Source organism: Simochromis diagramma, unplaced genomic scaffold (genome assembly GCF_900408965.1).
Source record: "Simochromis diagramma unplaced genomic scaffold, fSimDia1.1 OVJJ01000802.1, whole genome shotgun sequence".
NCBI lineage: Eukaryota > Metazoa > Chordata > Actinopteri > Cichliformes > Cichlidae > Simochromis > Simochromis diagramma.
The window spans coordinates 6,325,853-6,348,302 of NW_024387492.1; the positions used below are offsets into that span (position 1 = coordinate 6,325,853).

General features: G+C 40.1%; 1 protein-coding gene across 4 annotated transcripts in view; it reads right to left on the bottom strand.

Annotated features, from left to right (window-relative positions):
• LOC120724927 (A-kinase anchor protein 7) overlaps positions 1-22,359 on the bottom strand; it is a 47,054-nt gene extending 24,695 nt beyond the window's left edge. For 2 of the 4 annotated variants that reach the window (XM_040017457.1, XM_040017454.1), the window contains exons 1-9: positions 21,097-22,358; positions 20,775-21,024; positions 19,934-20,089; positions 19,427-19,581; positions 19,189-19,325; positions 17,074-17,234; positions 13,793-13,905; positions 13,271-13,317; positions 12,676-12,776 (exon numbers count right to left, since the gene is read on the bottom strand). In XM_040017457.1, coding sequence (XP_039873391.1) covers positions 12,676-12,776; positions 13,271-13,317; positions 13,793-13,905; positions 17,074-17,234; positions 19,189-19,325; positions 19,427-19,581; positions 19,934-20,089; positions 20,775-21,024; positions 21,097-21,276 — 1,300 coding nt within the window. In that variant the 5' untranslated portion in view covers positions 21,277-22,358. Of the gene's footprint in view, positions 1-300; positions 2,475-12,675; positions 12,777-13,270; positions 13,318-13,792; positions 13,906-17,073; positions 17,235-19,188; positions 19,326-19,426; positions 19,582-19,933; positions 20,090-20,774; positions 21,025-21,096 lie in introns of those variants that run through there. The other 2 variants (XM_040017458.1, XM_040017455.1) reach the window with 2 other exon arrangements.
• Positions 22,360-22,450: the final 91 nt, after the last annotated feature.

A 22,450-nucleotide genomic window follows, 5' to 3' on the forward strand; every position in this document is an offset into this window, starting at 1 on the left:
TGGATTACACACAAGGGCTAAGGGTAAGGGGAGATGTGTTAAAGGAAACGCGCGCACACACACACACACACACACACATATATGTAAACCATGTGCATTGTGGAGCTTTATAAGCTGAGCTCAGCTGCATAAGTAGACAGTGGAGCCCTTTCTCTATCGGAAGAATTCAGCTCACAGCTGCCACGTTTCACACAAACACACTCGCAACTGTGAGGAGGTGTTCTCATCGATTTGCCTTGATTTCTATTGAGTATCAGTTACACCATAACAATACAGTATGTGTACACGCAACGCTTGGTATTGATTTTGGGCTTTTTAATGTCAGATGTTCAGGGTTAGCTACAGGGTTACTTATGCAAACAAAAAGCGATGTGAGGATGTTTTATCCCAGAAGAACACATTTATTCTCCGCATGTTAAACCATAAAAACAGTTGGGGTTATTGGTGGTATCTTAAGTACTCTTCCATTTAAGCCTCACAGTGCACACACAGCGATAGCTAAAAAAAAAGAAAAGAAAAAGACACAGTGTGGACTTTGTTTAGCTGATCTGAACTCATGGTGCCTCAGCACTTTGTCACAAGACAGGTTATGCACACAAAGCAAACAAGACAACTGCATACTTTAGATAACCGAGCCCTATTGAGAGCCTGTTGTTATCAATGCTATGTGATTATCTATACACGTGCCCACAGTTATGCAAGACTGTGTAACACACCTGGCATTTCAATAAAATCAACCAATACTTATTTACCGGTATGTAGCATTACTATAAACATTTGGTCACATAATTTGGCATTTCAAATACGTAAATCAAACCAACACCTCTCCATCTATTCACTATGAACAAACTGAAAGTTATCTTATTGCTGCTAAGGTAAACTAAAGCTACAGGAAGGTAAATTATAAATCATCTTTCACTGCAAAGAAGATGAGAACTATTCAGCACAGAGGTGCAGATTTACAGATTACTGCTCTCCTGGCGCGGTCGCCATGAGGTAGGATTTTTACCATAAAAACTCAAACTACTTATCAACCTAAAAAGGAAAAAAAAAAAAAAAGATTACTCATCTGCATTGCACATTTCAGCCAAGACTGTACACAAAACCAAATGGGCTTTTTAGTGGATAATGTGGTCTTTCCACAGTACAGACAGATGAGGTTTTTCTAATTGTCTGTTTTATTTAGACAGAAAACACCACATAAATTCACTTTACTTTGGCTGCTATAATGTAGCCTGTTTGCTCGTCTAAAGTAGCACATCCCTCTCCCACACACGGGCCTTGTTATGATGTTCGATTGTTTGTTGTGTTGAATCAATTTGGCGAAACTAATGTAAAGTAGCATTTTTCACGTGCTCGCTCCATCAGCGTTCACTCACACTCCAATAAACAAACTGTCCATTGAGCTGGGATCTGTATTTACTCATTCACAGGCTGGTGGAGCTTCTTTCACTCAGTCATACAATACTACTATGTGAAACCCTCAGGCTGTTTGCAAATGTCATTTTGGTAATGTTTTTTCCCCCAAAGTAACATGTAGTAACATGATTCTGGCAATTGGATATGCACCAGAAAGACATAAATTATGGTAAGTATTATGGTAATATCTAGGTAAGTAACACAATTCTCTTTTGTATTTTAATCTTGAATATTTCACAAGTACACATGCATATGAAGAAATCACCAGCCTGGTGTTGTTGGATTGAATCAAACATCATGTCCCAGAGGTGTTCTATTGCAATCAGTGGTATCAATTCCTTCATTCTCCAGGAACTACCTACATATTCTTGCCAAATAAAGCCGGACATTGTAGAGCACCAAGATGAAGCCAGGTTAGAGTCTGACAGAAGGCCCAAGGATTCCATCCTGATACCTAATGGCAGGCAGGGTGCCGTTGCCTAGGCTGTGGAGGAATGTGCATCCCTACATGGACATGCTTCACCAGACCATCACTGACCCACCACCAAACCGGTCATGCTGAACGATGTTACAGTCTCCAAATGCTTTCTCGTCTGTCACATGTGCTCAGCGCGAACCTTCTCTCATTTGTGAAAAGCACAAGACGCCAGTGGTCGACCTGCCAGGTCTGGTATTCTGTGGCAAACGGGCTTGACACAGCCAGGCTCACTAGCGGACATTCAGACATCAGTCCACCCTCATGAAGTCTGTTTCTGATTGTCTGGTCAGTGAGATTCCCACCAGTGTCCTGCTGGAGATCATTTTTTAGTTCTAGCAGCACTCATCCTGTTCCTCCTTGCACAAAGGAGCAGATACTGGTCCCGTTGATGGGTTAAGAACTTTTCACAGCCTTGTCCAGTTCTCCTCGACTAACTTCCTGTGTTCTGGCACCTCTCCATGCTCTTGAGACTCCATGCTTCTGGAGTAATGATGTGTCATCCTGGAGGAGATTGACTACCTGTACAGCCTCTGCAGGGTCCCGGGATCACCTCATGCTACCAGTAGTCACACTGACCCTAGCCAAATGCAAAACAGGTGAAAAACAGTCAGAAAAGATGAGAAAGGAAAAAATTTGTCAGTGGCCTCCACCTGTAAAACCAATTCTGTTCCTGTTTCTCCAACTTGATTAAGTAGATTTGTATCTGAGACATTTAATTGACTTGATGCTAAACTCTGATTAAAAAGCATTCTTTTAATTTTTTTTGAAAGCCACTACCCAGCTGTCCATCTTTTGCCAGTCCCTCTTGTCATTGCAGTGTCTCCTTAGCTCGACCGAGCCTCCTCCACCTCGCCTTTTAAATCAAGCTTCAATTCGGTTGTCTGTTTAATGTCATCTTCACTCACATCTCCAATTTTCTCTCACCATCTGTCTGGCCTACCTATCTGCCCTTTCCATCCGCACGATCTATTTAATTCTACTGATTGTGCAAGCCCGTTCCTCTCTCCTCCGCCTTTCCATTCTCTTCCCACACTCATTTATCGTTCTCGATTAATCTCACTTATTTCTTGCTCTCTCTTTTTCAATCTCTTTCTGCTGTGCTTCCATCCTCCCATCTATTCGGCCGGATTATTTGATTCCTTTCTCCTTCTCTATTCTCATCTCCTTTATCTTGCTCCAACACACCTGCTATCCTCTTAGCGTTCACTACTGCAAATTGTCAGGTGCTTATAGTTTGCTGCGCTCCCTACAGATTCAGATGTCGACCTGAGATAACATACCTGTGTGCCGCGCACAAGCTTTACCGTTCTTTTTTAACATCTGAAAAATTTCTGGCAGGGCCTGCTTGATGCTGGAGCCTTGTTATCTGGTATAATGTGTAATTCCAGGATCACAGTACATGATATTTTTTTCTTTCAAGATGTCAGATACAGCAGTGAGAGTCAAGAAACTGCTACTTGGCCATGAGACAAGACTAGACCCTCATACGACAGCTTGGATTTTCATAGTGTGCATGAAGGACAAAGGTGATTGTGAAGGGGGTGTTAATCATGGCAGCACTGTCAACGTCCGCGCTCTTCCTCGTCAACATATTCTCATGGTATTCGTCGGGACTAAGACACTCTGCAGAATTTGTCAGACTAGCTGAGAAAATGATGTTGTTCCCAGATGATGGACAGTTGTCTTATAGTTTACTTCTAGTAGTAACACAGCACGCAATAAAACAAGCATCTGTTTTACTGTTCTGCGATCATTGGACTAATATTGTGTAATCTGACTGTGTACAATGCCTGATTTAAATCGGGCTGAACTCCCCTTCAAGGTCAACCTCAGTAGTCCCTATGGTTCAGCTTTAGCATTGCTCGTTCGCTGCCTTTAAACTTCCTCTTTGATTAATAGTCGTTTTTCTCCAGTGTGTCAAACTGGTGATCCTTTAACTGGATTTTTATTTCAGGGGAACTTGAAGAGAGGTAAATCTGGCGAGTCGATGGTATTCTTCTAGGTTCCCACCAGTGTTGGTCAAGTTACTTGAAAAAAGTAATCAGTAACTAATTACTGATTACTTCCCCAAAAAAGTAATCCCGTTACTTTACTGATTACTTATTTTCAAAAGTAATTAATTACTTAGTTACTTAGCTACTTTTTAAAAACACGATTTACAACCTGAATAGGTAAAGCGATAGATCTTTCAGCCCAATTCTACTTTTTCTACATAATCCATCATACAAAATGTGATCAAATGGAAAAGTATCTTTTTTTAACTTGTTTTTATCAGTTTTAATCTTTTAACTTTATGCATCAAGCAAAAATTAAATTATATGCACCATTCTCTGACTTGAAGAAAGTAGTTTAACATTTAAACCTATTTTCTGCACATTCCAGCACATAAAATAAATAAATATTTTTGTGTTTACACTCAGTCTTTTCAAATAGATGCAAGTAAAACACAGCAGAATATAAATATTTTCACCTGTAAAGCAGGAGTGGGGTAGGCGGAGGTGTGCTCTGGTGCAGGTGTGCCACAGCGGTCAGTGGAAGAATCCGCGAGTTTCTCTGTGAATTTCCCATTACGTGGTAGCGCACTCCCGGTGCTTGCTTGGAAGTTTAGGGGGTTTTTTTTCGCTTTAAAAAGAAGTTTTCTTCCCACGCACAACGGACACTAATGTTTTTGTCACTTTTTATGGAATCAAAGTCAAAGTAAGGTCAGTACTTCTACGCTTTAAACGCTGCACGCTCATACTCTCTCCCGTACTCGATATATGATGCACTGTTGATCTGCACACAGCTGTTGTCACGAATGTCGCACTCGCTTACGTCACTGTCATCACGGTTTTAGTAACGCAGTGTTCCTACGGGAAAGTAACTGTAATCTAATTACCGTTTTTGCAATAGTAATCCCTTACTTTACTCGTTACTTGAAAAAAGTAATCAGATTACAGTAACGCGTTACTCTCCAAGTAATGCGTTACTCTCCAAGTAATGCGTTACTGCCCATCTCTGGTTCCCACTGCAAGGTTTACATGCTTCAAGACATTTTCGTCCTAGGGGACAAATTCACAGAGCACAACTTAAATTGTGGCACAACTTGGTGTCGCTGGATTGACTGCGATTGAACTGTGGACCTCAACTGAAACATGCTGGGTCAAAGCCAGAGACCCACTTTGCCACACAAAAATCAGGTCAGCTTGAAGGAGAAGTTTCACACCAATAGTTTGCTTACTCTGGTCCGAATCAGTTGATACGTTTGGAAACTTGTAGCTTTTCCCCGTGACTTGGTTTCTTTTCACAGAGAAAAATCCAAGTGACCTCCACGCGAACCTAAAGGCGTCACTACAAACAATGTGTGAATGTTCAATCGGCTTATTGGCCAGATGTGTCTGAGGCGGGAGCAACAAAAATAAATAGAGGAAGAAGATGCTAAGTTCTGTACTATTAAGAAGTATACTGTGTATACTTAAATTATAGTGTACTATAGTCCCTTGCCACATCCCAGAATACACAGCACACATGGCTACGGAAAGTTTTTCTTAGCTCAGTCTTGCAACAAACCCCTAGTAGCTGTTTCAGATTAAGGTTGGATTGCCTTGGAGTACATGGTCTTGGTGCTGTTCTTTTGGTGAGCACCTGAGTGTTCACACCTGCTCAAATGAACCAGAGCTCAATTTGAAAGGGACTAAAAACTGCAGGTGTGAAAGGATCCGAAAGTGTGCTCTAGAAATGTTCATGCAAAAAGATTTCCAGGTTGTGATTTAAAAGTGTCTCTGAATGCAGTGAAAGGTGCACAAGAAGAAAAAAAACTTGAATGAGAAACTGCCCAAGACATTAATGATTACATGAAAATTGTTTACATTTTTATTTTTGTACAATTATGTTTTCCTCCCTTGTAAACACATCCAGAGTTACTTAATTATGTAATTATATACTTAATAAATTATGCTGGTCACACCAAAATTGGCAATACCTCTGTTTTATGAGATGGCGCTATATAGCACTAAATCGAAGGCCTTACACAGATGCTCCAGTATAACAGACACTCATATCTTCCCTTCTTACAAGGAATTACAGAGGAGGAGGCGTGTACAGGAAGAGAGGTAGTCTATATTAAATTAAATCAATTATTAGAAACAGAGCCAGGCGGATGTGCCAATATTACCACACGGGAAGACTTAAGTATTAACAGTGAGAGCCTTTAGTATAATTAAGGCTAGTTTGTTTTTACTGTTTTATTTCCCTAGCGTACCCATAATTGTTGTGCTTCCAGTCAAATAAGGACACTGATCACTGCTTTTAAAGCAGTAGCGACAGCCATAAAAACGCATCTTGTAACAAAAGATGAGAAAGAAGGGGAGGAAATCTAAATTATCTGCTTAGTGCCATCAAACAATGAACCACTATCGAAGTAATTCCAAAAAAAGCATTTTTCCATGGTCCCTGCACTCGAATGTTTGGCATGTGTCTTTCAACAAATGCAAGGCAGATAAGATTCAGCGGACCGACCCGTCCTTGTGGCTTGTACAAACCAGAGGAGTAAAGAAATAAATAAATAAAAAATTAATAATCCATCCAATGAAACTCTTAAAAGTTCAAAACATCAGCGGTCCCTGAATGCCGTTAAACTCTTTACAGCTCAATTTTCATCCTTTAAATATTGTAAACCCCTGATTCAATATTTCTCCAGAGAGAAATTAGCCCACTTACACTCAAATTAACAAAACTGCGTCATCAGTCTGTGTAGCTGCTGAGTGGAAAACGAGCACTGCCAAAGAGTTACTTCATAGAAGAAAAAGAAAAAAAAAACATGCAGCACAGTCTGTACAGAAGTGAGTAACCTTATCTTAACAAAACACCAAAGGGTCAGAGAGCAACAAAGCACCTTCTTGAGTCCATGTGCACGCAGTCCCACAGTGCTGCTGAGCACTTCTAGTCCGTGCATGCCTGTTAATAAGCATTTACACCCATTTATTTGGGTGTCTGTACATAAAGCTGTAGGTGTGAATACTGTAAATACCAAAAGGTCCCGAGTTGACTTATTATTCTACCTCCACAGACACAGACTGGAAATAATACACTGACCATCTCCTATGTAAGGCTGCTTTTATTATAGGCTCGACTTCCCTTGGCTGTAACTACATACTAATGGGAAACTGTTCTACCTCTAGGGGGGGATTAAAAAAAAAAAAAAAAAAATCAGGATAAGTATAACAGTTTAAATGTTCCAGGCACATTTTGTAGTGACATCACGAGTGATGAGGACACTTTTCAACACACGCACACAGACTTCTTTCATTGTTTTGACTCCGTGGCTTAAATTTATGTCACATTCCAACAGGCCAGCGAGTGGAAAGCGAACGAGAAGAGACTCAAGTGTTTTTTGGCGTCTTCGTGCTGAACTTTTAGCAACCTGTCCAAACAAAAGTGCACAAACAGCTTTTCCATTTATTCTCTGGCCGCCACAGAACAAAATAAGTCAGATAAACATGTCAGATTTTTGTAAAATCAGACTGTTTGTTTTATATTACATCTGCAACACAAACTCTACACAGTATCTTTTTAACTATTTCCTGTATTGATTGATGAAATTATTTTTTCATGTGCAGGTGAGTTGAAAGCAAATAACATAGTTTTTCTTATTTTTAACTATGTGGCGTGAGCCTCACTGTTTGCACTTCACTTTGCTGTATGTATTAGGCACTATCGGCTTCTTTGGCAACACTGCAAACACAAACCAGTTGCTCCCTGTTGCATGAAATCCCTGCTTGCTTCAGGACCCTGTACTACTAAACTGTAACCGCCACGACAAACTGATCTCTACCGAAAACATAAAAGTATACAACTTAAGAACATTACAACAGGCAACAAAAATCCCCCCCTTCACCCTTTGTTCTTGCACTCTGTACAGTGTTGCTTCCTCAAACATAAAAAGATGCCCTTTTAGATTACATTCAATGAGCTCTGTAGTGGATTATGTTGTAGTGTGGATTATGGGATTAAGATATACACATACAGACTCTGACCACTGTGCCCCACCAGAAAAAAAAACAAAAAAACACAGAATGAGAGCCTGAATAATTCTGGATTTTATGTTTTTTACCAATCAATTTATAACTTGAATGTGTTAGGGTTTTTCTGGATTTTTAGTTGATATTCTGTCTTTCCATTAAAATTAAACCGAGACTGTTCATCTCTTTGTAAATGAGCAAACTTTCAAATTCAGCAGGGGATCAAATAATCATTTCCCGTGAGAAACACGGATGTAGAGGAGAACAAGCCCGACCAGTTCATCGGACGCTATAATCAATAGCAACAGACACCAAACTACTGCTATCACCTGCAACGCATTATGATATTTTATGCAATATTTTGTAAGCAACTCAAGTATGAGGCCTTAATGAAAACTAACAGTATGCGATAAAGCTCCACTTTAAATTAGCCACGTTATTAGCGATTTCCCATTTGAAATACAGTTGAAGTGCCAAGTCTATTCCCGCTGCATCGTCGTCTCCGTTGAGCCATAAGACAGCAGCAGGTGTGCTGGCTGAATAATTGCTCTCCTACAGAGAGAGTGATGACACACGCTGCTCATCATGTGTTCTTTGCTTTAAAGATTTCAAGTGTTCGTGCGGATGCCGGTCACTCTTAAACCACAGGTGTTTGGGAAGATGAATAGTTTGTTTTTCTTAACTGCTTCAATTCTGCCATTGTTGTGCACTGGTATAAGTAGATCCATCATACACAACATTTCTGCTCTTAATGCTGCTGTTGTAGCATGGCTGGCAGCAAGATGAAAAAAAAAGTATTGGTTTGTTGGTGTGTTTGAGTGGTTTGTGGGAAAATGAAGAAACTCTGATTTTAAACATAAAAAACCACAGTGTGCTTTGGAGGGCATCCATCCATCCTGGTTTGCTACAGAATAAAATCAAACACTATCGATGCTCAGAGGAGAGGACTTTTGCGGTACAGACTGTCATCTTGCTCTCAGTGTTGCAACAAGCAGCCCAGTTATTGCAATCTAAAAATATGCTAAGGTCTCATGTCAGATTTCTGTCTCATGTTGGTGAAGCTGTGATTATGGTCAGCATTGTTCTGTCTGCACGTAAGAGTCCAATGAGTGAATTCTGAGTCATAAAGTGGGTTTTCCTCCATGAGTTAGGGTGTTTAGTTAGGTGACGACGTTAACAGCTGTCACAAATATACAACACTTTAAAAAGAATACTGACAGACACCGGTGCTACCTTGAGTTATCGCATTTACAACATTTTCAGAAAACCTCAGAACTTGTTTTTGACATCGAGGTACGTGAGATTTGAACTCGTCAGAGATTTTTAGTAGATGCACCTATGGCATCAATTTGAAAACCCTAAGTTCCCTTGTTCTTAAGTTACTGTGCTCACAAAGTTGGGTTCCAAAACCCAGAGAAGGCCGAGCATGGTGGTCAGCATTTGGCGTCTTCGTCGCAATTTACTCCTCCCTCACCTCCATCAGCACCGGCTTTATCTTTATGTGGCTTTTACAGTTTGTGTATTAAGTGTTTAGTGTTGTGTATTAGTCCTGATGGACTAAAAGTAGTTTAGGGGAGAAGCTTGAATCCGCCAGCCCGCTCTGAGGTTGGTTCATGGTCTTCTTCTGCGTGTTTTAGCCGGGGCTCCCATCTCTTTTTGTTGCAGTTGTTTGTAGGTCACTATTTTCATTATTAAAGGCTTGTTGAATGGCAGCAGTGAGACCGCGAGACTTTGCACAGTACAAAACATCACTACAGCTTCAGCTGAGTTATTGTAGTTCTTAGTTTGTACGAGGACGATTTTGTTTTTCTCTTAAAGTTTACATAGTCTCGGTTTAAAGCTTACGTAACCTCTAAGCTTGAGGGACTCATCCACTTAAATCCTGCCTTTCCTAGCACTTTGTTCACACACAGCGAGCAGTATCACATCATATTTAAACTCTCCTCACTGTAACATTCAGTGTGCAGGCTGCATGGTAACATCAGAGCAATGGATGCAATATTTTCCCCCCATTTTCATACATTTTAAATAAGCGCTGTTTTGGAAAAACACTTGACAAAAAAACACAAGCTTTTTGATGATGTGAAGTGTGAGGTAAACACCCCCTCCCCTCGACCGTTTCTCACTCCCACACACACACACACACACACACACACACTCTTTGTCTCTCACAGACAGCCCAGTGATCCACAAAACATTGTGACAGCCTAGTTACACTGACAGCTCTCTCACTCACACACACACTCACGCATACACAGCAATTACCGCAGATACTTGACAGCGAGACTTAGGAAGTGCTTGTGTGTGAGACTAAGGTATACACAACTCCTGTTAACTCCATGGTAACTAAGGGTAGGACAGATTTTGGTGTGACGACATATCGGAGTGCTTTTTCTTGTGAGAGCTTTCTGCAAAATACCCTAACTAAAGTTTATTCCACTTTTCAGAGCCAAACTTTATTTCAGACTCATGACTGAGACTGAGTCATAAAAATATATAAATATTTCTACTGAAGTAAATATTGTAAAGGAAAGGGTTACTGGTAACAACATTATGAATATAATAATTATGGAGCTGCTTTGAAGCCAAGAGAAATGAGATATTCAGTGGATCCTTTCATCTGAAAGACGAAGATGAAATCCACCATGAATCTTCCTTCAGTACTTCAGACCTGTTTTACTTGATGGCATCTGGTTCAGACCCCAAATTTTGATGCTTTTATCTGCTTTTTAATGACTGTTTAGGTTTTCTGCTACACTTAAAACATGAATGTAACGTCTGGGTGAAACCAAGGCAAAGGGGCTGATTTGCGTGGTTGCAAAAAGACTTCTGTACCTATAGAAGTCGGGAAAACGGCTTCTGTAAACACCTGATGAGTTAATGGGCTCAGTCACTCATTAGTTAGATCATTTTTTAAGATTTTGTAAATTCTGGTAATACTGTGTTAAGAAAGGATTATTTCGGGTTTGCAACAATCACAAAATAAGAACTTGTGATTGACAAGTTGTTAGCCGAAGAGCATGCGGTTTCACACTCAGACCTGCCTCTTCTCATCGCATCAGGTTTTCGTGAAAACATCTAAAAGCTTCAAAACAGGACTTCACAAACAAGTGGGTGACACCAGGTGTTTTATGTTCTTACCCAGCACTCAAACCATATTTTATACTGCAAGCTGCATCCAGCATTTGCTAATTTAATCAACTCAATGTTATTTGAAAAGAGGGTCATCAGTCATTAAATTCAGCACTTCGTTCATCTTTTCCTCCAGCTTTCTTGGGGTACCTTTCACATTTACTCACAGATATTATGAAGCATCACAGGTGACCCGTCACGTAGGGCGTTAAATACTGTGATACCACTGGTGTGGCTCCTCTGTGAATCCTACTCATAATAGAAAAACATGTGGCCAATGCACAGAAACAAGTCACTCAGTGTTTCCATCCCACCGTGAAACTAACTGAATATTTATTTGGTTTTTTAATTATCACACAAGTGATTTTCATTGAACCACAGACCACATTAATTAGGTCAGCAGAGTTTCTCAAGTTAAGACTTCTTTGTTGGCAGATTGAAACACTAATCAGTCACAGCTTAAAACTACATGAAGGATGTTTTATGAAAAGCACCATAAATGACCCTGAGAGAAGCATTTGTGCTTCTAATCTAAGTACAGAATGTTGCTTTGTTGGTATTTCAGAGCCGAGGGGCACATTTTGTTTCTAAAAGCAGATTAAATGATTACAATAATTTAACATCTTTTTTTTTTTCATTTTTTAATAACAAAATGTCTCCAATCTCATCTCATCATGTGAGGACTATCAGTCTATTGTTTTTCAATGACGGATGACAAGAAGTGGCCGCTCACAAACTAATCACGGCAATTTGTTTTATCCCAGACAGACGAAACTGATGGAAGTAATCCTTTAAAAGACACGTTTTCCTCTAAACACAATTCCCTGTCGACTCCCGGTAGCTGCTAGACAAGAAGAGCACAAACGTACTGACAGCCTGGCAGCGTCCCAAGTCGACAGTGCCGTCTCAAATCATATCTGGCTACAGAGTAATAAACACCACGACATCAATGACAAAGGAGCTGAACGGGCACAAGAATTATTCAACGCGATTCACACCAAACCGAACTAAAAGCATGAGCCATTCCCCTTCATGTTTTGCACACTCACATTTTTACATGTTCTACTCACAGTAATGAAACTGCTTAAGTTTTTAAAGCAGAAACCTTCCAGTACTTCTTACATTTAGAGGAAATTTGAGTCATTATTCTCTACCGCCGCCAAGTTTTCAAAGACCCGGCAGGCGTTAATACACAGCTGGGTGGTAATGGCTAAAATGGAAATTAGCTCTCTTGTGTAACACTGCTGTGTTTGATTAAACCACTGTGCCTCTCTTTTAAGTTCTGCTAAGTACTTGAAGTTTGACGGTGTTACACAAATCCCCTTAGAATAAAAAAAGAAAACTCCTGATCAAACCACCACCAACAACAGCAAGTAGCAAGAAAATGAAAAAACTGCAGATAAAATCAGCAAAACCACCAAATCCTCATTCTAATGAATAACAAAACTGAGCTCCAGTTCACTTCTCAAATTACAAAAATATTAAGCCAAACTGTTGTTGCTGTGAGCACATTTTACCCACAGCTATGAAAACCAAATTGTTGAGACTCTCATGCGAGCTGACAGCGCCCTCCGGTGGTTCAGTTTTGCCTCTGACACAACAAAACAAGCATCAAAAGTAACTGTGTGAGTTTGTGCGTTTACTAACCGAGCTGTAGTGACGTTTCAGTGTGGTAATATCCATCTTGCTGCTTCTTCTTCAACATAGAACAAAGATCCACCCGCTCCACCGTCTGATCTCCAAAGAATCTGTGGTGATGAAACGAAAAACAGTCACAATGACAGAAGATAAAGACGCAGCGAGCACTGAGGCCTCCAGCAGATAATAAAGGCAGATGTCAGTCATATAGCCGCTTGATGGCAAAGAGCAGCGGGGGTGACAGCCAAATTTAAACCTTTTTCACACGCGGCAGGTGGGAGAGAGAGGATGAGCACTCGTAAGCTGGGAATTCAAAGGATTATTACCTGCACTATTCTCATGCTGGAGTGATCAGATGTCTAATGTATTTTGCACTAGGGAGATGGCTTTAAATACATGGTACACTAGGTTTCTGTGTAAATTTGCATCTTAAAAACCACAAAAACTGAGTCAAAACATTACGAGATGCCATAATGTTCAAGCACCGTGTCATCTATAGCTGCTGTGTGAGTCTTACAATGGCCCCACTGCACAAGAAGTCCAAACCTTATAATGTGCTGTGCAGATTATGAATTTTTCATTGTATGAGAAACAAAGTACCTACTTGTCAGTGTAGTTGGAGTAAAGGGCCGGGTCCACACGCTTTATACCCTGAGAGAGACAAAGGGGAAAGGAAGTCGTATTAGTCACAGGTTGCGATAAACAAAGTGAAATTTCTGCACGCACACAAACGCACTGACAGGAAGAAGACAAGTACGCCGCCCGGCAGGCACCAGGAAGGATAAGGTAAGATAAAGTGTCAGAGGGAACGAGATAGATGCTATAATTCTTCTTCCCTCATCATCCACCCTCAACCATCTTTCATATCTTCTTTATTTATCTCCTCTCTCTTCTTGGTGTTTGGCCCTTAACCTTTACAGTAGTCATCACGAACTCTAAAGTGATATAAATTCAAATTTCTTCTTAGTTATTAATTCTAATGCCCATTATCAGTTTCTGCTGGAGCCACAATGTGACATTTAATTACAGCTGCAACATTTTAACAGCTTCTGAGAGGAAGGGGAGGGAGAAACACCAGTGCAGATGGTGTAGTTAAAAGCAGCTTTTTATTAAAAACAACGCTAACCTGAGATCGGAGTTTTGAAGCTCTGGACAGCTTCATAATGGTGAGGTGGGGTTCAAACCCTCGGCAGTCTCCTTGCAGAAGCCCCTGCTCCTCAAAACGGCTCCGCAACAACTCTGCAACAGACGTGCGCACATATATTTTTAATATAAACCTTCTCCCAGTGAGTCATTCAATTAAATACTGAAAATAAGCACATCAAAAAAATTCAGCACATTTTCACAGCAAACCAAAACAAGCACATTTAATAAACTAAAAGGAAGGATGATAACTGATATAATGATACACATGCGTAAATATAGAGAACATGACGTGGATTCTAATGCACAATAACGTGACTCCATTTCTTCCGCTCAAGCATCTCGACTCCCTATTATAGATTTTTTTTTACTGCTATAACAGAGCACACAAATGGAGCGGCCACAGATGGCTGAGAATGTGTGTCAGATGATGGGGAAAAAAGCTTTTAGCCAAAATATCATTTAGCTACTGAGATAAAGATAGATAAGTGAACAAAGGCGTGAACGCACAGACAAGCCTGCAAGGACAAATATACAGACAAACAGTGTTTAGAGTCAGACTACAGAGGTATTTTTAGATGAGGAGCTCTACAGGGAGAGAAAGGTTAGTATATAATCAATACCAGTGGTGGAAAGTACAGACAAGATGACGAGAGGGCCTGACTTCCTGTCTTATATTTCCTTTTCTTATAGCACTTTCCATAAGGAATTTTGATTTGCAAATCTTCTGTCCCTACAGAGTAATTTTCTGCAAAGACAACAACCGGAGCCGTTCTTTATGAATGCTGCTTGTTAAACTTCCAACTTTTCTAAATGCTTCATAAGCAGGGCCTTAAAAGAAGCTTCAGTCTACGTGAAAACTTTAATGTTTCAACATAAACTTTGTTTGCGGTACTAATGTTACTACTAATGAGGAAAGCCTTACAAACTCAGAGATTCACAGGGGGTGTGGAGGGGCCATTAAAATATTCCATTCATCCCATAAAATGTAACTCTACACCTTTAACTTGTTTAATATGCAAAGATCTATGACTTTGATATCAGCCCTTTTGCATTATCCTTCCACTTGCCTGCAACTCGTCCCCCAGAGTCCTCCACACTCTCAAATTCTCCAGCTTGTTTTGATAACCAGATGAGAAAAGCCCTGTTCATTAATGTCTTAACCAGGAGGTCCTGGAACAGGTCGTGGTGCTGCTGAAAATTCAATACAGCCATCCAAGCAAAGCTTTTACATACATTAACATTAGTGCAGTAAAAGCTTCCCAGCCAAAGAAACATCAGCATTTCCTTTGAACCTTAATTGTCACTTTCTCTCCTCTGTCTGCGTTTCTGTTTCGTCCGGAGGAGCACAGGAGACGTACACGATGAAGCAGAGAGCGGAGGAAAGAGCGAAACACCAGCACGGACGTAACATCATCCAAACAGCATCACAACACAGCGATTCTGCGATACGTGGCACGCTGCTTTGACAGATCATGGCATCCATGCAACCAAAAGATAAAAAAAACCTGCATAAAAGGTGTGAAATATGAATTTATTCCCTGCATTTTGGTCTCAGCGTGCATCAATACCATTTAATTTCAATGCAAGTGTTACCAGCTCTCCAGTTAGCATTCCCCACTGTCCGCCATTTAGTATTACCTGGTACTGTTCTCTGCTTCAAACAGCTTCAAGTTTCACTAAGAAGATTGATATCTGGTGCCAGCTTGCTGATAATTGTATCATAACAGGATGTGATACACTATATACACTCACATCAGCATTTCATCCCACTTCTTTTAAGTTAGATAACCTTGTCCCAAATCACTGGTTCTGGAAAGTTAGCCGCAGCTAATTACAGCCATGCCCAAAACCCATCGCTGTCTGATTTAGTGTTTTTGAGACTTAGATAAAATAAAATCCCCCTCAAACTCTCAGATCAAAAGTAATAATATGTAGAAACTTTGCCTTTGTAGCTCTGTATAAAACAAAACGGCTTCTGTATTGCTGAATTACACCAAACCCTGACACTCAATTCTTTCTGGGATTTGCCTTTGCTTGGCCATAGCATGTAGCACATTTTTGGCTCTCAGCAGCAAATCTCAGCATGAGCAGCTACAAATCCCACAAAAACAGTAATGCTGCCCAAACACTATATGTTCACTTTAATATAGAACATCTCACAGAGGTAGAAACAATCGAAAAACCTTAAGTATCATACACACATTAATTACAGCATACTTCCAATTTAACTGTTAAGGGTGAAAATGGAAAGTATTAAGTGAAGGTCACCTCATTTACTGTGTATTATACGTGTGTGTGTGTGTGTGTGTGTGTGTGTGTGTGTGTGTTTGTTTTAGTGGTGCAAGAGCATTGGAGTGGGAATCCTCTTAGAAATGGCTTAATGTTGTTGCCGGAGGCACAACACAAAAACAAACATGCAAAAGATTCTGAAGGCACCCACACACGTGGATTTAGGCACAAGAAGAAAAATGTAGGAACAGAAGTGTTGACACGTACATACACACACACACACACACACACACACACACACACACACACACACACACACAGATAACAGAAAAGGAAAAACATCAAAAATTCCATTTTATTTAATCAGATCAACTAAATTACAGATGAGGACGTGTTCACACTGAAAAACAAATCAAAATGTGGACGTCTCTGCACTACACAGAGTATGACTTTAATCATTTCTACACGTTTGTAGACGTATAACTTTGACCCGGAGGTTCTTACCAAACTGGCTGCCATTTATTTTTACAATTCCACTATTCTCGTCTTACCAGGTCCTCTGTTGTCTCCGAGACAAACGTCAGGCTTAGACTTTCCATGACTTCTGAATGAGAGACTTATGACTTAAAACATCTTAAAAATCTTAAGCATCTCATTCTCTTGCAGTTGTCTAATCATTGATACCCATAAGAAAGGCTCCACCACATCAAGCATCCACCTGCATTAAGGTGTTTTAAGCTTCGTAGTGTCTCGAGAAGGAAAAACCCTCCAACTGTGCATACTTTTAATTGATCTCATATGTAGAAACGTAAGCAGACACTATTAGCTACTAGCAGCTGATTCCAACTTCAGACACCCCTCCAGAGTGCACACCAAGTACAATATCACATTAGCATTGAATTTCACCCTCTACTAAAGCGTGAAAAGCAAGTAGAACAAAAATGTCACTCAATGCTTTCAAACCTAAACACCAAAGAGACAGAGAGAGGAAGGATGACCACAAGAGCAAGAAGCTAAATGTTTGTCACTGACCTGCCAAGCTGTCCAGTGTGTGTCTGTGTTGTCCGGAGGCCAGTCCGACAAACACCACCTCCTTCCTGAAATGACTTATCCCTGAGAAGGGCAAGACCAGATCCCTCCCACCCAGCAACTCAGCCAGTGACGGCTCAACCTGAGCCAGCACCGCTGCCGCCCTATAAGGAAATATACACATGAATATGCACAACACACAAACACGCACACACATTCATGACTTAATCCCCTCTCTCGCTCCCTTCCTGTCATATTACATAATGGGAGAATCTAGTGATTACTAATAACACCATCTTCTTCTTGATGGGATTAAGCATCACTTCATCACATAACGCAGCTCCGATGTCCCTGAGTGTCACGGAGTTAGCTCACAAAAACACAGACTGCCTTTATATTTCCATCAGCCTCTAAAGCTATGCGAGAACAGCAATTTCAAACTCAAATCTTTATTTTTCTACCGACTTTCAATTTACTTCAGTTGTATATGATATGATATGTGCAGTGGCAGAATTTGAACTCATTTAGTATTTTAGCCTTTAGGATGTGTGTGGGACAGATATGTGCTGACAGAGTAAAAAATAACTGAAAATGCTTAAAATGATTAAAAGAACGTTTAAGATGAAAATGATGTAATGAAATCCAATCCAGGGGCGTTTATTCACTTTAACTGACACATAAAATAGGTGATTTTTAATCTAAGCTGACTAAGACAAGGCTTACTCTAAAACATCCAAACCACTCGTAAAAATGTACAGCCTGACCGTCGTGGAAGTGCTGAGAGGAAAAGATAAGACACAAGCCGTACCTAATGTGACACGTTGGTAATTAGGCACTGCCGACACTGCATCCATATATTTACTTCTGCAACAGGATTTTGCCGAGCATTGCATTTTATGCTCAGAGAACAATAAAGAAAATGGAGAAACCGGAACAAAAGAGATGTTGTTCTAGTCAACCTACATCCCAAGACACGACACCTGCTGTCACTGAGTACACCGCTGCTACATGCATGTGTGCATGTTTGGGGGGGAAAAAAAAAGCTGCTGAGGATTCTCCGCATGGAGGAGGAGGAGTGACCCAACACAGTAATCTGGGGGATACAATGATCTCAGTGAGGGGCTGAAATTTGTTTTGGTAAAACAGTTTTTTGTTGCATAGCTTTGGTCATTTTATTTGCCACCCCTCTCTGAGCCTGGGTCTGCTGGAGGTTCCTTCCTGTTAAAAGGGAGTTTTTCCTTCCCACTGTCACCTAGTGCTTGCTCATAGAGGGTTGTGCAATACCGTAGGGTTTCTTTCTGACATTTTAGGGATTTTACCTTACAATATAAAGCACCATGAGGTGACTATGGTTGTAATTTGGCACTAAGTTTACCTGAGTTGAACTGAATTGAATCTGAGTCTTCTTAGGTACAATAATGAGCCTCGGCCCAGCCCTGAATTGTAGCATCCAATGTGTGTTATTTAAAAAAAAAAAAAAGCTCTGAAGGAATGAATCAAAGAGCTGCAAGAATGTGTGTGTGTGAATGTGGCTGGCAGTGCTGGAGTGATCAATAAGACCAGAAAAGTGGAATATAAAAAGCAACCCACAACGCTGTGAGCACTTAGATGATCATTTTCAGGCTCACAGAAGAAGCTCTGCTGTAACTAATAACATTAACAATAGCCGTCTTTTTACTGTTACTACTCAAGGCCATTTTTAATGCTATGAGTAACAACTGAGTTCAAAATGGCTACAGTAAAAAATCATTTTGTTGTGGGATCAACAGAAGACTTTTGTGATAGAAGTAATTTTATTATGTCGCAGTAAGAAAAGGATGGGTATCTAAATGATAATTAACTTCTTCAGTTTGAGGGCGACTCTTATTCAGAGCAAAGTTTACTTCCTGATGTAACTACTAAAACGTCATTTATTGCTGTCATGAACAATACCATGTCTGCTTTTTAATGTTAGTGTGCTATAGCATGACCAAAATATGACATGCACTTACATTCTACAATGTAGTTATAGTTAGTTAAAGAAGCAAAGGTAATTTCAGACAATTTGGGTGTCATAGTATTCATATGAACTTCTGTGTGTGTGATGTGATGTGGATGTCAGCATGCGCACCAACTCACAGGTCTACTTGCTCCTGATTGGCAAGATGAGTGACTAAAAGCGTGATGTGAAGAGTTGGGACAGGGATCATAGCTTTGGCCAGTCGGGGGTCCTGCTGGAGCACGGCCTCTTGGACCTCACTCACAGCTGAACTTATCTGTCAGTGGACAGAGAGCAGAAGTCAGTTAAAGGCCACGTCCTTAAACTGTGATTTGTGAGACACAATGTGCATAAACTCCACCTGCTCCAGCTTCTTACCTGAGTGTTAGTAATGGGGATGGAGACAAAGTAATTGGGTCGCTGGCTCTCTTTCTTTTTCTTCTTCTTGTCCCCATCGTCCTCACTGTCCACTCGGCCCTCGCTGTCTCCTCGCTTTCTCTTTCTCTTTTTCTTAGTTGACTCTTGGCTGGGGACTACGGACAACAGCAAAATGAAAGTTACAATTAAAAATATCAATTGAAAGGTCCCAAATCGTGAAAACACATCCTATTTTGTTATGTAGTTCTAATAGAGTTGGAGGTGTAAAATATAAGCTATGAAAATATGAAGTTGCTTCTGATTCCGTTCCTCTAGCACCAACACCCACACATAAAAACTGGACATCATGCTAAGGATTTGCATGAAAATAAATATAATACAGGATCAGGACAGTGAAAACAGACCACTTATTAGCCATAAGGTGCTCGCTTGACTTGTCATTAAGGCTTCTTAATAGTGGGGAAAAATGCTGCTAACTCAAGTAATTATAAAACATTAGGAACATACATAGTGCTTTCCATGTTGTTGGGCTGGCCAAAGCAAATGGAAGCTCTGACAATAAGTTTTCAGAAGTATCAGAACACTTCAGCGTTTTCTTCATCAGTTTCTTCCTCTCCCTCCTCAACTTCCTTCTAGTCTTCTTCTCACTTGATCCTGAAGGAGCTGTCAAAAAAACAAACAAGTTTATCATACTGTATCTACATGAACTGAATATACAAATGAAAATAAAAGAACAGACATGCAGTCATAGGCATGCAGTGTTACCCACAGACTCGACACGGCTCATGAAACAGTGTGCTAGACACAGCACCAGAACCCAGAATTATGATACCCAAAATCTGAAAGTCTGAGAATCATACAAGACGTATTGGTACTGAGTACTAAGTTTCTGGCACCGTAACATTTTTACAGTGTGCTTAAGTTGCTTAAGTACAGAATGCCGGCATAGAAGATCGTGTTCTTCTAACGTTAAATTATTGCTACTGTACGAGTCGTCATCTAAATTGCATCTGGACTTTGACTCAGGCAGAACCGCATTATAAAACGTGTTAAGCCACAAGCTTAAGAGTTTCTGGCAAAAACTTAAAGTTACATTTGGTCACCTCATAAAATTTTAAAAAGCAGTTATGAAACTTTTTTCATTTAAATTCAATCATGCAAGGACACGTGGCAGTCGTGTTTACTAGTCTATTGTTGTCCACGCTCACATTTGATAAATATTACTTTGCTAAATAAACACAGATTTCAAATTATGTGGTACCAGGAAGCCAACAAAAAAGTGAATCTATTCCCCAATTAAACCAAAGATTAGTCAGTATTGTATGACAGTTTCAGCCATTTAACTTACTGGACACCGAGGCAGCTTCAGGATCTGCAGGACTTTCCTGGACCTCCATGCCGACTGCCCCTGTCTGGGCTGAAGTCATCACCATCTCTCTCAGGTCCTTGTGCTCTTCTCCGACCTCCTTTCCTGCCAGATTTTCATCACCCTCATCATCCTCATCTGATGCAACTGCAGTTGTGTCTCTTCCGTAGGAGATGCTGGCTGGCTGCATATCACACACGGTGAGCAGATGATGATAGGACGGTGCTGTCACCTAAAACAGAGAGGCCATGTATCATTTCCTGGTTACACTTTCTGCAGCCAACTTGATTTTTCTCTTCATTACCTGAAATCTGAACCGCTGTGCAGGCGGCTTGAGGCGAAGAGCTCTGGCTTGTTGGCAATGACCGACAGATACTGAATGCTGACTCCTAAGCAGTACTTCATTAACAGCACATATCCTCTGTAAACACGCGCTTTGTGAACGCTTAGACCCGAGGCTCAATATCACACGGCTGAAGATCATAACACACAAGTCTGTTCAATTTTAGATATAAACTTTTAGATTTTTAAACAGAGAAATGTGTGAAGTAGGCATCACAGAGAACAACATTGCAACTACCACAAAAAAAACCAAACAACAACCCACAAGTCTGCAGCGTCTTATGAAACTCAAAAGACTGACTTTACCTCCATTTACAACACCTGTTGAAATATATCAGAGCCATGCTGCAGAACATCTGCTGAGCTACACAACTGTTAGCTAACTCTCTCTAACGGAGCTGTGCTACTGTTTATCAAACTAAACGAAATACGCGCACATTTTTCTTACTTTTTTTTATATCGAGCTGGCGCAAAAAGCACGCAGGTGGTAGTGTTTGTATCAAAACTGGTAAGGTAAATAACACAAAATAATATTCATGCCAACGCGCTACCTAGCAGGACCTACCGGAAGCATTCATTTGTAAACAATATCAAACTTCCGGTCTAGAAAAAAAAATAAAACAAACATTTTCAAAATAAAAGTACAAGTTATATGCCCTCTCCATTTAGGAAAACAAAGACAAAGACACAATCATATTCATCTAACTTAGTTTAACTTCATGTTTACTATTTCTTTCCACCTTAATTTTCCCTTTCACGAATGCCTTTCTGCAGAAGCTCTACGCCCCAGGGGGCCTCAAAACACAGTTTAAGTACCACAGTGCTAATCTAAAGAATTAATAACACGTCATTTATGTGACATTAATTTGGCGTTGCTAGCAAATCAAAGGACCGGATTAAACGTAATTATTCCGTCAAATACTAGAATACAGCGCAGTTTATGTTAGTTCATTTTTATTTAGATGACAAACTTTACACGAGCCAAAAAAAAAAAAAAAAAAAAAAGTTTGTCACACAATTTTTCATTTTCTATGAATATAATGTATACATGTATAAAGTGGCTTGTCATTGAATATGTGGTCTTTGCACTCTTTAGTCTTTCTTAGAGTGAATAAAAGTCAAGAATATAGAAAATAACATCAGAAATATTAGCTGAACTAGGTTAAATTATACTGTAAATACACTGGTGTTTTGAACTGTTCAGGACCCCTCAATTTAAAAAAAAAAAAAAAAAAAAGAAGGAAAAAAAGAAAAAGACGACAACAGATGTTTTTTTTTTTAACATTTTTACTCACAATTTTAAACATTGGCTTGAT